At 35.9% G+C, this 17,401-nt stretch overlaps 1 protein-coding gene across 1 annotated transcript in view; it reads right to left on the reverse strand.

Moving 5' to 3' along the window:
• The window catches only part of LOC136849130 (6-phosphofructo-2-kinase/fructose-2,6-bisphosphatase-like), a 75,197-nt gene extending 70,252 nt beyond the window's left edge, over window positions 1-4,945 (reverse strand). Inside the window, exon 1 of the mRNA XM_067122154.1 lies at window positions 4,718-4,945. Within this exon, the coding sequence (XP_066978255.1) occupies window positions 4,718-4,734 (17 nt within the window). The 5' untranslated portion in view covers window positions 4,735-4,945. The remainder of the gene's footprint in view (window positions 1-4,717) is intronic.
• Window positions 4,946-17,401: the final 12,456 nt, after the last annotated feature.

Genomic DNA, 17,401 nt, shown 5'->3' on the forward strand with positions numbered 1-17,401 from the left:
CACGATATCCGCTCCAACATCCGTCTGTTTGTTTGGCAGTATGCTATTAAGAGCTAGTGAAAAAACACACACAAGTGTTCCTGGTAATAACATTCGTGATGCATGTTTCATAGATCGAGGACGGAGTTCAAATTTAGAACCGCTTAAAGCCGGTTGCTTTTCTATATATATGTGTACATATTATATACACACACACACACACACACACACACACACACACACACACATATATATATATATATATATATATATATATATATATATATATATATATATATATAGTGTGTGTATACTAATTACTCAAAATCGCAATGTGATAACAATAAGTTAGGAAAGATTAAAGGGTGTACATTTGTATATGTGTAAGTGTGTGCGCGCATGTGCGTGCGCTCGGGTGTGTGAATGAATATGGATGGAGTTATGAGAGAAGTTGGAAGAAGAACACTAGATATAAGTGCAAAGTTATGGAAAGGAAAATGCGTCATGAATGGAGTGGTTAGTGGTTTATGTTTGCGAATGATACAGTGCTGCCTGGGGACAGTGTGTGATTGATTGATTTATGACTACTAAAACTGACGTCACAACACCTAGGTTACTGACACACAGTGAAGGAGTGTAGATGTGAGGGGAGAAAGGTGAGAGAAATTACGGGCAAGATTAAGGTTATAGTGATAAACCTGAGACCAAGAAGATGGAGCAATGAATGTTGATACAGATGGTAAAAGAATGAAGACATTCGATTAATATAAGTACATGGAAGTATAACTAACCGACGATGGCTGGATGAGAGTATTCACAGAATAGACAGAGAAAGGCATAAGAGGGATGTGTGCAAGTGATTGGGAATAGACTTGGGAGTGTCTATACGTGCCATGGTGTGAACCTTTGAAACGATTGTTGGGCCAACCCTCGTTTATGCAAGTGAAGTGTGGATGATGAGCGTGAATGAAAGAAAACAGGCTGAAGCTATACAGTAAATTGTTTATGTATTATATGCGGCAATGAAAGAACTGAAATGGTGATGACTGATAAAAGGATTGCCATATACAGAAGGCTGGATTAATTTTTTAAATGGTTCGGTCATGTAGAAAGACCGGGGGACTATAAGTTGATGAAAGCAATGCATAATTTAGGAGTGTTTGGAGGGAGATCAGGAAATAAGACAAGGAGTGAAATGGGGTATTGGAAAGGTGAGGTCCAGTATCTAGGAAGCAAGAGTATGCATGCAAGACAGACATGAATGACGCATTGCGTGTGGGTAGCTCAACCCGCAGCTGATGAACTTTCTGTATAAGAGCACGAGCCGGCTAATGGTGTGGATATTTTCTGCACATGGAGTGCATCCACGATGCAGCAATTAAAGTGTGAACAGGGTAGAGTTATCGTTGTTGTTTCTTCTTTGTAGCCACCTCCTGTTAGGAGAAACAACCTTTATGTATATATATATATATATATATATATATATATATATATATATATATATATATATATATATATATATATATATATATATATATATATGTATGTATGTATATACAATGCTGGTCAGCGAAGTCGTTTAAAAAAGAACCTTTAGTAAACATATTGCCTTAACATATACGTACCAGTCGAATGATTTCCTTCAGTGATTTCTGCCCGGGACTTGGGACTTTGGAGCTAAAGCTCAGCTATCATCGAGTTACTCTCGACGACCCTTCAAATTTCGACGAAGTTATTGATTATTCATACGGGAGGTCAGTCCATCTTATCGCTTCAAGTGAAGGAAGTGTCGAAACAGGTCTTCATCACATGACTCACGCAACGCACAACCCCAGGTGTGTTACTTGCTGTGTAAGTCGATCAGAGAGACGAGAGTCAAGGACGAATGTTGAACCGCTGGCTGGGAAAGGCTTTCTATCAAATCGACCTCTTGATAAAACTCTAGTCTTGTCTTGTAAAGCTGATCGTCTCATCACGTCTCGTGTGACGACAACGTGATCTAAACGAAACTAGCAAATGAGCCTGATTTAAAGCCATATCACGTCAAGTGCGTGGACAGAAATGAGAACGCCTTTTCATAAAAAAAAGCTCTGCTTTCGACTTGTCGTAATGTACGGTCATCGAAAATTCTGGACTTGTAGAGCATTACCACGAGTACTGATACTTATAAACATTTGACAATCGCAGTTGCTTTCCCTTGAGTCACAACGGTCTGTTAGGTATCACTGAATATCAGTATTGCCCTAATGTATTCGGTCATAGGTCATGGGCTACAGCGTAGTGAAGATGATCTTTGTTCATGTTAATTTTTGTCAAAGAAACTTCAGATAATCTTGTGATAAGGTGAACATTACTTTCAAAAGTCTTGACTCGTCATAGTTTAGAGACGACCGGTTTAACAGCTTTAATTTTTTTCAAGCTGCCTCATAGTCCATCGAAGATGCAATATATGTATGAATACCAGGATTTTTTTTTACGTATTTTTTGGAAGTCCCTCCTCTCACATGTAATTCTCGAAGAAAAAATTAACATACAGGACTTTCGCTGATTTGTTGCAGAAATTTTATTCATCTTTAAAATGTCCATTATTAGTAAATGACTATTAGGCCGACCTTACTGTATGACCAAAAGATACTAAATATTCCAGGGTTGATATCTTCCAAACAGTTTATGCTCGAGATTGCTTTACGGCAAAGATAGTTGAAGCCAAAATAACACTTACAATTACTCATAACTCATCTAAATTGTATGTCAATGCTGAGGACTAAGGCAGAAACTGTTGTGAAGGTAAAAGTAGGTCTACTAGTGTGAATGTTTAACATCTACATGAACGGAGTGATTTTATTATTATTATTATTATTATTATTATTATTATTATTATTATTATTATTATTATTATTATTATTATCTTACTTGTCTTAATACCAACCATTACTGAAATTTGCAGCAAACCTTAGGAGTCTTGTGCAATCAGGAATAAGGGCACAACAAAGGGCAACAGCTAAGAAAGAATGGGTACTATTAAGAGCAAACCGAGAACAATTAAGAATAAGAAGTTGCTAAGAGTGAATGCAGAACGTCGTTTACAACTGAAACGGCTTTGATTGCTGATAAGTAAAAGAAGGTGCAGAAACTGAAGCCAATGTTAGAAAGAGAATGACTGTAAATGTAAACGGAGGTTATAAAACGGTATAGGGAAATACAATCTGGATGCTGGAAGAACCGAAACCGCGCGCTTGCCTAAGGTACTCGACAGGAGTAGTTGAGTATAAAATGTCACTGGCAGTGTCTGCCTGAGAGCAGAAGTATTACAGATTGTGGAACAGTAAAGAAGTTTTCTGATAGCAAGTAGTCATATGTAACACGAGTAAGCCATGTATAACGCTGTTTTCTTTAGAGAAGTAGTGCTCTTGTTGGAGGTGAATGAAAAAAGAAAGTGACATGTAACCGTTCGGTATGTGGGAGTAAGTATGCCTGAAAAATGAAACTATATGAAAATAAAACAAAATTATCACCATTTGTAAAATAATATCAACTAAAGTGTATAGAAATATTTTGGATATTTGACAAAACAATGAAGAGACCAAAAGCATTATTATGCAAAAGCAGAAAGAGAATGGGATTCAGAATAGAGGAGGGTGGACACATGATACGTATAACCGACACATAACATATGCGGAAAGCGATGTGTATGGTCATGCGAGCTTCCACAGGATCAGAAGTCTTGCTGACATAAGACCAGCTTAATCTAATATAACAACACTGATGTGTATAAAGGTTTGCAACTGTGAAAGTCTGCACACCAGTAGCATTCTGAAACCTGCAATTGTGGATGATATTTCAGTTCAAATTCTCTTATTCCTGCTAAGAAACCACATGTATACATTTTACACTTAACTCTGGAGAGTTAAGTGTAAAATGTATACATGAGAGCCATTGACGTGAAGCGACCTTATTGAAACTCATGGTCCAACAATCAGTACTATTGTTTCTCCCCCTCCCTCCCACTACCCCTCGTTTAGTTATGATAAGGATATGTATTTTAAAACATTCTAGTCCATATACTACTTACTCAAACATTGGAAAGCGTCTTGTAAACAAAGCGACGCGACGCCAGGAAAGGGTGTCAAAGTCATTTCTTTCTTTGGAACAATACTTACAGAGAATTGTTGAATAAGGACTGCCACAGGAGAGTAAATCTGACTTATATTGAATAAAATTCTACTTAAAAGAAGTGCAAACCAATAAAAATTCCAGGTGAAACATCAAGCATAGTCCTAGCGTTTGCTTGGTCAAGGTTCTTTGCACAGGCATAGCGTTTGCGTGGTCAAGATTTTTTTCCTCGTTGTTATCATCTTTAAAGACTATTTTTTTCCCTGATATGATGATTCGATAACTTTATCATACCGAAATTATTTCTGATACATTCGTTATTATGTTGTACGTAGAATAAAGTTTAAATGATATAGCATCTTATCAAAGGAGTAGCCTACAGTAGTTTGAGGGCTTTAAGTGTAGCCTAGCTACCAAATTATTTCTTGCTATCACCGATTTGTAAGACACGTCGTTTGACGAAAACATAAATTAAACCAGGATTTGCGGCATTTTGAAATTTCGTTAAGGAATTACTGATGATAAAATGCATATGGTTAAACAACTCTAAAGCTGCCTTTGCATGTCTAAAACTGATCATAAACAGTATCGCACGGACCTACCTACTTCAGTATGCTTCGCTTACCTGGGAAGTGTTTCCATTCTCTCTAGAAGAATTCCTGTGCCAGTTTCTGCAATTATAAGTTGCTTAACGTACTATTATAAAAATAGTGAACGAAAAAGATATCACAGGACACACTAAGCACATAATTTCCCCGGTTCCCGGGTGTTTGAAGACGGCTGCAACGATCTGCAGCGCCGCCCTGATGGCAGCATAACACACTACGTAGGGATACATACGAATGCGTGAGATAACATCAACAATTCTTATTGACCCGCTATGCTTCTCACATAAAGTGGCAAATAAACAAACAATAAGCCATAAACCTACCTATCCGTCTAACTTCATATGAATCTGAAGCTTTCTAAGTGTTTGATATTTGTATCTACAATCTGATTCAGCTTACAAAACATTTGCCTGGTGACTGACAGCCTGGTTTATATATATATATATATATATATATATATATATACAGCCTGGTTTATATATATATATATATATATATATATATATATATATATATATATATATATATATATATAAACCAGATATATATATATATATATATATATATATATATATATATATATATATATATATATATATATATATATATATATATATATATATATATATATATATATATATAAACCAGTCTGTCAGTCACCAGGCAAATGTTTTGTAAGCCGAATCAGATTGTAGATACAAATATCAAACGCATAGAAAGCTTCAAATTTATATGAAGTTAACAGAGGTCCGACCAACAAGACCCTCCGTTTTATATGCATAATGCGAGTTAATGCACAAAAAAGCCATTGGTACTGAATATATGAAAGAGCTCCGTTACTTGCGGCACGCACACTGACCGGGCCTGCTTCCAGGGAGTTTCTGGATTGTTGAAACTTGTTATTCTTACCAGCTAGAATGCTAGATACTTCCAGTTTGATTCTTGGGGTAAAAATAAACTTTTTAAATTCAAGAACAGCCATTAAATGGGGAGATGATAACCATTATGAATGCAAAGGTATTTTGCTAACTGTTGCAAAGAAGATTGTCAATATTTATTGAGGAATCAGACCCATTATATTTGAATAGTTCCAAATAGGCTCAGTGTTTATATTGTTCAGAAGATTCATTATAAGACAAATGGAATTGGTAAGTTTTACCTCTTCTGATTTTTTAATCGACGGATACGTAATTTTATTTGTTTAATGAATATGGACGACCCAGCTGATATGCGTTGACATTAGTTAGTTCATTAGTAAACATATCCCGTGCATTTATTTTATTTATTCTTAGGTATTTCACAGCTGCCGATATTATGCCCGATTTCATCATACGTTTTTATCATGTTTTACGTCACACAAATGTTTATATGACGTGTTTGGTCATGACCTAGCAATGAATTCATTCATTTATCACCTTTTGCAACATCGAACTCCTCTCGTCATACGTCGAACGGTACTCGATGATATGTGTTTTTACACAAAATGTACCTATGCTTACCCCCAAGCTATAGCCTTAGCGTGCGAGATTGCAAAAAGAAAAAGAAATGGAAAAAATAATTTGTTCTCTGGGAACCGTGCTGGATATACCCTGGGTATCGACCGCTCCCACTCACTCCGAATCGTTCTGGATAAATCCGACTCTGTCCACACGTGTTGACGCGTGACTTGAGTCAGTATGTACTTGCGAGACTGACGGCAGTACTAACTTGTTTTTAGATTGGCAGACAATAAATGTCATCTCGGAACCTATATTACAGATACTGTATATAATTGACTATTGAATTCGAATGATATGGTAATTTTCATGAAATTGGGAAAGCAAATTCTATCGAGTTAATTGTTTGAGCTGACAGCAGTCCTAATTTGTTTTTAGATTGGCAGACGATAAAAATGTCACTTCGTAACTTTTTTATAGACACCACAATTAAGTGTTGAATTAGACAGGTATGGTAATTTTCATGAAATCAGGAAAACAAATGTCATGGAATTGATTGTTTTAGTGTATTGATTGTTTGAGTTGACAGCAGTCCTAACTGTACCTTGTATAGAAATTGTAATTAACTGTTGAATTCGACTGGTAAAGTAATTTTCATGATATCAGGAAAGTAAATGTCTCCAAAAATATTTATGGTGTCTATTGCATTTATATTTGTTCTAGGAGGTACATTGATAGTCTACGGGGGCTTAACTCCATGTTAAGACTTCTCATCTCCAGCCAGTGCATGTTCTGACCCAGTCCTCTCTTATATGACCGTAATTTTTTTATGGCGTCTACAGTATATACTCCTCATAAAATAAATTTAAAATGCAAGTTGGTTGCAAGGAAGGCTGCCACGCGTGACTCCAGATTAGCCGGGAATAATTGAAAGGAGAAAATTGGCCAGAATTAAAGAGAGAAATTGAGCTGAATGATTAACGTTCTGCAGTCATTCTCTGAGCAATTTTTCCATTCACGTAATATGACACATAAACCTTATAATTCTAATATTATATTATATTGATATTAGGAATTGATAGTTATCTCTCTCTCTCTCTCTCTCAACATAACATACATGCATACATATATGTATCATCTGTATATATATTACATATATATTATATAAATGTGTGTGTATCACACTCACCAGCACATTGAGTTTAATTTTTACCATAATTATTTAAGCCAAACAAGAGTTACTTGCATATCACAATAACTCAGTTTACTTTTCATACACAGCACAAACAAATGCAGGGCGAAAGGTAGTGTGGAGTCGAGAAGGAGAGTTGCATGTCTGTTCCGGAATGATGAGTTATTGATCCGTAGGGTTTGGGGAACCTCTGTTCTCTCTCTCTCTCTCTCTCTCCCTCTCTCTCCCTCTCACTGCATATATGCATATGTGTGTACGTTTGTGCTACCTAATGATCATTAGTTGATCACTCTTATGATATCTAAGCCAAATTTTGTGACCATGAAAACTGTGTTGTGTCCGTGTTGTTACTTTCTTGTAACTGTGTTAGGTTTATGATAACTTCAGACAGTTTTAACTGCAAGAAAAATAAAAAGATTAATCAAAGGTGATATGAAGAGGCGGTCAGGTTTTTTCTTATTTCTGTGTCTAGAAGTTATGTTGCAAGTTTTCATAAATGATCGCATGTTAGACATTGATTCTGTTTTCTGTCAATATTTTGTTCTGTTGAAAGCATTGTCAGTGACCTTGACCGACAATGATTTTGTCCATTGAAATGTAAAGTGATAGACAAGATCCTGTCACTGATATCGTATGGAGAACAAGATTAATATTAAAGAAGCTAGTTTAGAATATTAAATCAATTAGTCAATAAATCAGTATAATGTTCTTGTACAACCAAACAAAAATTTTGATGTGAGTTCAAGGTAAGCCTTAATTAACAAAATACCCATGAGGCTCACTCCTCACCTGAGCCTCCTTGCTGCCCTTACGAGGATATGATAAAGATTTTTTCCTACATATCATTTGTAAAACTTTGTACCCCTTTAGTGAGCCAAGCTTCGACCAAGGGGCCATGTTTAGAAAATACTAATCTACAGCACATAAAGAAGATTTCACATAAGTTCTATCGTTTTCGACCCACTAAGATGATTATTTAATTGCCTCACGTTATTTTCACTGGTTCTTATTTACCCTTTGAAGGGGCATGGTTCCGGATACGAACAAATTAAATCCCCATCACACAAGGATGCTTTATGCTAATTCAGTTGAAACTGATCCTGTAGTTCTGGAAAAGGAGTCCAAAGTGTGAAACATTGATACCGTACATACATACATACATACATACATACAAATTTAGGAAAAACAACCTCACCTGCTTGGCTATCAGGAGAGCTAAAAGCGTTTCAAGATTCACTACCACCTTATAAATCTAGTACATTCCGGAAAATTTTATTGCCATCCCGTGTGAGGATACGGCAGCCCGCCTCCACTGAAGTGAAGTTATTTCTCCTAATACCGTATTTGAGTGAAATAAACCTCGTGGGTTTTCGCGGCCATAAGGAGACATAAAAAGATTGTACATTTTTTCCATATGAATTTAAACATTTAATCGATATACACAATTTAATGAGTCAAACCTTAGCTTAAGACATGTAAGAATGACACATATGCATGTGAAGACAGAACACCGCTGCGATATGTATAAATAATTATATTATAAAGAAGTACAGAAACCAGGTGAGAGGTCTGTGTCATGTACTTCAGAAACCCGAAAGACATCTGTCTATAAATACGAGTTTTCCTTATAATTCAGGTTAATTTAGAACGTATAAAATATAGCGCTACGTTTTACATTTCCTGTCCATATTCTTTTGAAGGGTTAAATCGGTGATAACAGAAGGGATCCAAGCCCACGAACCGTTCAAATAAAGATAGCTTATGCCTTTCTTTTTAATTTAAATGTGAAATAGAAATTCCTTTTATATACATGCATGCAATTACACACACGATATATATATATATATATATATATATATATATATATATATATATATATATATATATATATATACATATATATATATATACAGTATATATATATATATATATATATATATATATATATATATATATATATATATATATATATGTATGTATGTATGTATATATATGAATAAATATGTATTATATATATATATATATATATATATATATATGTGTGTGTGTGTGTGTGTGTGTGTGTGTGTGTGTGTGTGCGCGTGTGTGTGGGATCATGTCAAGATTAGCGAACCCAACATCTCTGTGTCACGAACAGCGAACCCAACGATCTCCATGTAAAGAATGGCTAACCCTTTCCCGTCCGAACTCCAATTCCACATGAGGGCTAGTACTAAATACGGCGAAACAGTGATTCATCTACACTGTTTCGCCGTGTTTAGTACTAGCCCCTGCGGGGGGCTGTCAAAGTATTTCGCCTTGTTTAGTACTAGCCCCTGGGTGATCAAATGTCTGGTACCGAAGTGTTCATGTCTAGAACAGCGAACCCGATTATTCCCATGTGAAGAATAGCGAACCCTGCTGTGAGTGGGTTCGCTAAACTTGACATGATCCATATATGTCTGTGTGTGCGCCTATAATTATGCAGTAGGTTCTTTTATTGGGCTTTCTTATTACTGAACCTTTAACTCACTCATATTTTACCTGTTTGTTACCTTGCTAAAAACACTTTGTTCATTAATAAGCCTTAATTATTGTCAATAAAGCAACTGGGAAAAACCATAAATTTAAAATGAAAATTATGGAATACCACATACACGATTAACCATTCACAAATAATACAACAACTCAAGAATAACACCTTAATACACTGTAACATGAATAACACCCTATGCACACGCTTATAATAATGTTTTGACAACCAACCTATAGATTATGCAAACCTGATTAGTAACTCGAGTACATACAGTGTTTACCACACTTCCAGAAGTAACCGCCCATTTAAACACAGACCAGTGAATCTCACTGTACAGGGTCTCTACTTACGGAGCTAACTAAATAAAAGGATCCAAACTCAAAAGTGGAGGAAACGAAAGTTACAATGAAAAGGGTAAAATGAATTACAGTTGTTAACAAATTATGATTATAAAAAAGCATAATTAAGTTGTTAAAAATTTATTATAATATATATATATACATATATATATATAATGTATGTATATATATATATATATATATATATATATATATATATATATATATATATATATATATATATATATATATATAAAACAGTGACTGCTCCAGGAAGGAAGACAATGGCCATTGCCAGTGTAACCCTGCACATAAATCTCCACGGCATTAGCCACTTATACTCCTACACAGAAGCACTTTCAAGGTCTTCCTCTCCTCCTTCCCCCTAACCCAAGATGAACAGTCTTTCCACCAATTTATCGTACTCATTTTTCCCACATAATAAAAACAATTGCAGAACATAAAAATCATTGATATATGAAACTACACAATGTTTTCACTGAGAATCTTCCAGTTAAGAATGCGAACCTGTAAAATGAAGGAGAAAGAAACGTCAGATAAGAAAGGACAAACGACAAGGAAAAGTAGATCAAGAAATGCAGGACCGGTTTGGTATCTCCCGAAAGAATGCCGTAAGATATTGGTTATTAAAGCAGTGCACGAAATTTAGAGAAGAGAGGAAAAACAGTTTAATTTTGTTGTAGTGGTAACATCTGAGGAAGAGTGGTTTCTCATCCGAGGAGACTATATATACGCAAAAGTGACTTGCATAAGTACGATCTGAGCCGATTCACACGGCTTGTTTTTTTTTACCCGTCATAGACATTCCGTCATGCATCCTTCGTTTACAATCTTATTCGAACGCTGTTATTTTGCTGTTACTGCTCTATTTTCATGTGAGATTAATCTGACTTTAAGCCACCTTAGTATCCCATAAAAAATGCCATTCACATAACATATTGTTGAAACGGCGTCAAATGGAAGGAAACGGTAACGACGCTTTGCTGGCCGCTGGACACGGCTGGACTGGGGAACATTGACCTCCATTTGATGTCCTGGAGGATTTCCGTCCAAGTCTATCATCTCCCATAAGCAAAAACCTCTATATGGATCAGATGGTGACGATTTGCATCAAATTGTTTTTTCAGATGCCCAAGCGAAATGGATTGCAGCCAACCATGATCTTCACTGAAATATCGCGATAACTTGCGAGGAAGTGGATATAGGAAAAGCAAAGTATAGGTTTCCTGTATACGATGAAGGCGTATTTTGTCTGTTTTCTTATGATTAAAACATTAGGAAAGACATTTTACCGTCTTTTCCATTAGGTTTTTAATTTAGTGGTTGGTACTAACATGTTCAGTCTATTACAATGGTAATTGAAATCGCCCAACCATTGTCACAGAATGCAAGGAATCATTCACATATCTAAGCCAGCTCATGTTTTGAAGTGTTATGGACGGCAAAATTTTTGTTTCATAATATTTCGTGCAAAGGTTTTCTAGATGAGGGGGGAGGGGCTGCCTATACTACAGCCGAATTTTTTTTTTATATTACCTTAGAAGAAAAGTGCATTGTTGTTTACACTCAGGTTATTTATTTTTTTAATTTTTATCGATGCCAAGGCGGTAATGTTCTTCATATGATTGTAATTTCCTGCTGAGGAAGTCATCACACCGTCAATCGGGACTTTAGCAAACAACGACTCCACGTTTAGACTAAACATTTTGATGTTATTCAAGGGGATGTTTATAGCTATAAAATTTATGTGTGAAATTTTCTGCGGGTTTTACGTGGGAGGATGACAAAGTTCCTAAGAAGGGGGATAATAAATACGTCAGCCATGTGGATAATTTGTACATGAATGAATTTCTTCTGACTATTACAAGGCTATTCTCGAGAATATTAACATCGAAGAAATCAGTTGATATGAATGTTTTCCACGGTAACAGATCGTCCAACCTGAGTTGATATATCCCAGAAGGTTAACATGTCGAGGTCAACTGATAACAATATTTACGAAGTTTATAATTGTTGGAATTTGAAAATAAAATTTAGGCCAAAGGACAGGTGCTGCGATCTATGAGGTCATTCAGCGCTGAAATAATGTTGGAACAATTATTAAGAGAGGGTGAAAAATAAAACGGAAGAGAGTATGAACAGAGGTATTAGTAAAACGAATGAAAGGGGTTGCAGCCAAGGGGACGAAGGGACGCTGCAAAGAACCTAAAGCACTGCCTACAGTGCACCGCGAAAAGTACACTGACGGCTCTATCCCCCTTGGGGGAACTAGTAATTATTAAGGAGGTTATCTCGTTCCATCATCGTCCGCGGCAAAAATGATAGACTTCTTATATAAAATTCCCTATTTTACATCCGGCATTGTATGAAATGCAAAATGAAATATTGATGATTTAAGGACTAGTACTTTATAAACTTATACTCTTCGAAAGTAGTATGGACGTTTATTAGAGTTGTACGTCATACTCCACCTCTCTGGCGTGGCGTTCAAAGATCTGCCCTCTTGCCAATTTTACAGAACAACAACTTGACAGACCTCTGAATGTCTTTGAGACAAACCCTGAGGCTATAATTATAAGATTATAGGGGTTGTTTTTCATTCCCAGGTATTTTAATCTCCTTCCTATTCCGCCCTGCTTAGGATTTGTCTTCAGTCCATTTCTTCTCCACAACCTATGAACAATAACCTATTTTTCTTATTTTCTACAAAGATTTACCGTTGTATGTATAGCCCATTTATAAATATTTAACATTTTCGTCTAGACAAGAAACATCATACAGTATTTACATCTAAGTAACTGCAGGGGTAAGCTGTTTGTATAATGAATTGGCGCCCTCTCTCAGATCCCGTGCTGGCACAAGGCCACCTTAATCTTAACTATTTTGTCAGTACTTCTAGATGTACATTTATCATTATTATCTGTTTGTATACGATTGTTTATTTTCTCGTTCGTCCAACTTAGTCTATGTTATGCGTTATTTCATATTTCCTTGCTTACTAATTTATTCTTTATCTATGATGTTAAGAAATCAAGATAATGGTAGAAAGGGGAAATGCCTCCAAACATACCGTGACCACTGAAAGTGCCCAAAGGAGAGTCTAAGCTGCTTACCTGTGGATTTAAACGCACTTGGAGCTGTTTGAAATATTGGTAAAAGCTCCAATATGAGATGCCCCGTGTTGATAGAAAATCTGATTCCGCTTCGTGTTATTGCATAAAAAAACATTATCAATCTTGAACCTATGTAACTGACTTAGAATTCCGCGTAACGAAAAATATGATATTTTGATATCTGTAATGGGAGAAATGGTTTTAACTCTCTGTTGTTGTTATAGATTTGGCATAGGCGGATATTAAACACGCTTTGAAAGGACCCAAACAGCCCCACCAGACCAGAGGGCTTATTCCATTTTGGTTTTAGTATAATCCTATTCTCCTATAGCTTGCAGCCGATATCGTGTGCCCTGTTTAGTAGGCCGACAAACAATACTTTCGTAATAAGGTAGTCTTTTTTATGGTCATTGTGACGGCTCTTTTTTAGTTATCTTGGAGATCTCGTGACTGGCTTGATTTCCGTTGTTATTGGTGCATGGTTTATGCGAGGATTACTACACTCGTGCAAAAATATTGTATGGTGTTAAGAGAAGCAGAAATCTATTTCAGGTGACGCTTTTTACTCGTGTACTTTCTGACCGTTTCAAGTCCCTATATTCTGTTGTTTTTCCTTAAACTTTCCTCCTAAGGTCCTAATGTCCATGCCGTTCATAATTCAGCTGCTCTGTCACTATTCTGTGGACGTTCATGAAAATAGTATCCGGATGGAAGGAAAGGGGCCTGTGTTGAACCATTCTTTAGGGATACACGAGACTTGCATCACTGATTTGCCTAAAGGCCTGTTTTCATTACTTGACCTCCAATCTACGGATCCTTTATCATGCATTATTCAGTTTACCATGTCGCTAGTAGCAAGGATGGCTCAACATCAGTTTCACTGAGTAAGACCTAGTGCTAAAATGGGCACCATAGTATATAAGATATAGGAACAATGAAATACATTACAAATATATTCAAAGCTTTGTCAAATGTATTATGCAAAAACTTTAGTTCCTATAAAACCTGATTTCATATTTTACAACATTCTAACCATGAACGCTCCTGACAGAAATCATGCTTTTAACGCTCGTCTCCCACTGATAAATTTTTCTTCGTGCCTAAAACAACAAACCACCACCAACACTTGGTAAACTCTGTTATATATAACAGCTTGCATTTTACAAGTAAACTTAGTAGGAACCGTGCAGCTGCATATTTTTATGGTTATCACAATTTCTTTAATTGTAAGGGCAGGAGTGTACACGCTCGAGCCCAGTCGCTACAAGAATCAAACGTTTTGCTTGGTTCTTGATGCATTTTGTGTTGGAAGGAAGTTATCTTGTCACCCATTTCGGTGTGTGTGTGTGTGTGTGTTCCCGAGTGTGCGTTCGTAGAATACCTCGATATCAGTACTGGATGAAACTTGGCAGATATTTTCATTAGCTAACCCTCTCGAGAATATCTAAATTTGTGGTTTGGTTCCTGGATATCCGGCTATATATTTTTCATCTTCTGTTTATAATGCATGCTTATTGCATGCGCATAAAGTATTCATACATACAAGTATGAGTGCTAGGTAGCGCTCTAGGCTGAAGTATGCTTTTTCTGAGTGTTCCTTGTTCTTTTCTTTTCATTTTCGCGATTCATGGCGTCCTCGCTACTTTGACTCTCCCTCTCGGTACTCAGTATATTACTGTATGACCTTTTCACCTTCACATTTTTCTATCTCTACTTGTTTCGTGCAATTTCTGGACTCTGTAAATTGTAGCCACTGTGCTTTATTTGCTGTCAATCCTTGTGAGGTCATTATTTAAAGATTTCTTCTTCACACTCCATGCGGGCGATAATCCAGGGATATTGTTCTAAGTTTTTATCAATGTTTCCAGCATTATCGAGCGACTGGTGAAGGCCATCATATATTTCTTTTGCACTTTTATTTGTGCGTTGTTAGCCACTTGGTGAGCATGGACTGTAACTATAACCATGAACCGTGTTTGGCCACTATCTCCTCAAGTTTCATATTTATTCATACTACACACTGCACATTCATATAGAACGAATCAAGAAAGTTGTGCAGTCGCTGAACAAAATTGCACATTTCAGGAGTCTCATGCGAAAGTCAATAAAAATAAAGGCTAAACATGTCCCATATCAAATAATATACATACAACACACACTCACACACTATATATATATATATATATATATATATATATATATATATATATATATATATATATATATAGAAATAATCAACGCTCAATCACGTGTGGAAACAGAAATACATTTCTGACTGGGTTGATCCTGATATGAGTCAGAAATTTATATATATATATATATATATATATATATATATATATATATATATATATATATATATATATATATATATATATATATATATTTAAAACAAGTAACTATCTTGTGAGTCATTTGAACACACTTTATCGGCATTTGACTTTCATGACTCATTGTGGCCCGTTGCTGTCCCCTTAGACTAATTTACGATTGTCTATCGTAAGTTACAGTAAAGGTCGCCTGGGCTTAATTGCCAGCGTCTTCTGTCAGCCACGTGTGGTTACCCTTCCAAATACTGATCAGAACCAACAATTAAGAAACTATCGTTATAGCGAACATGGTACAGCCTGGCACCTTTAACTTCCCTTTGGACTCAGCCAGCTGACAGACTGGTGATATCCTTCACGTCCTTCTCAAGGTCCTTCCGACGGTCCTTTCTATAGGTACTCTGGTCCTTTTCGGTGTACCCAGAAGGACCAAATTAGAGCGGCTGGTATGGTCGGGCTCCAGACACACGGTGCGAGATCAGAATTTATATTTTCACCGAGGACGCTGCAGCTGACTGTTGCTTTTATTTTTGATGTTATTTATTGTTTTTGTCATCAGTCATGTTGTTACTTTCATCCACTTTCCGCTACCATTACTTGCCTCAAAGAGGGTCTTCTTCCTTCTTATTATTATTACTATTATTATCGCCTTTATTAGTGAATTGAAATTCACGGACACTGTTTTCCTCCCATTTATGCATCATTGTATAATAATAAACAGTACATGACTGCAGTACTCATGTCTAAGATCATTTTATGACACTTCCCCAACAAGGCGAGAAACTGGAATTTGTGCATTCCATATTGTGCAAATTTTACTTGGATGTAACACCCAGAACATTTCAAGTTTTCCGGGTATATTATGGGCATCGTTACTGTATTTGTGGAAAGCACACACACACATACACACACACACATGTATGTATGTATGTATGTATGTATGTATGTATGTATGTATGTATGTATGTATGTATGTATGTATATATATATATATATATATATATATATATATATATATATATATATATATATATATATATATATATATATATATCAGGTGACACGTTTCGGAAGGATTTTGAAGTATCAGACAATAACTGACGCAAAACCGACAGGATTGTGAGTAGTTGAGATATTCTCACAAAAAATTTTACATTCAAAATATTTTAAAGGAAGTAGAGAGGACATTTGAAATCTAAAAGCGGCAAACAAGCAGATTATGAAGAAATAACATTCTAAAACATATTTTTCTGTTAGATACCTATCTGTTGGTAAGGTAAATTTCTTTGCGTTAAGATAACAACATTAACAAGGTGTCATTAGTATCATCAACGATTAGAGGTGGATGCAAGGTCTACAGAAAATATGGAAGTAATTTCCGATCAGTCTTTACAGAAATAACAGGGCCGCTGACCCTACCTAAGGACTGACCCCTGTTCTGTATTTTTCCCTCTGCGATTATCGTTTCCCCAGGCAAAAGAGAAGTCCTATTATTCTCTGGTGACGGACAAAGAAAAAATAGTGTTTGAAACATCTGTCGTAGAGGGACTTTTCCGCGAGGAGATTCCAAACACTGAATCTTGAAACACAGCCACCATATCTATTTAATCCTTTTGAAAATAAAAAGGGCTTATTTTTGCTAGCTAAAATTTCAGAAACTACTGTATTTCCTTAATGAACAATATCATTATCACGTTGAAAAGTTCCATTGAAATCTGCCTTAGTACAAACATCTGAAGTTACTGTTACCTGCTCTGGC

Source organism: Macrobrachium rosenbergii, chromosome 20, assembly GCF_040412425.1.
Source record: "Macrobrachium rosenbergii isolate ZJJX-2024 chromosome 20, ASM4041242v1, whole genome shotgun sequence".
NCBI lineage: Eukaryota > Metazoa > Arthropoda > Malacostraca > Decapoda > Palaemonidae > Macrobrachium > Macrobrachium rosenbergii.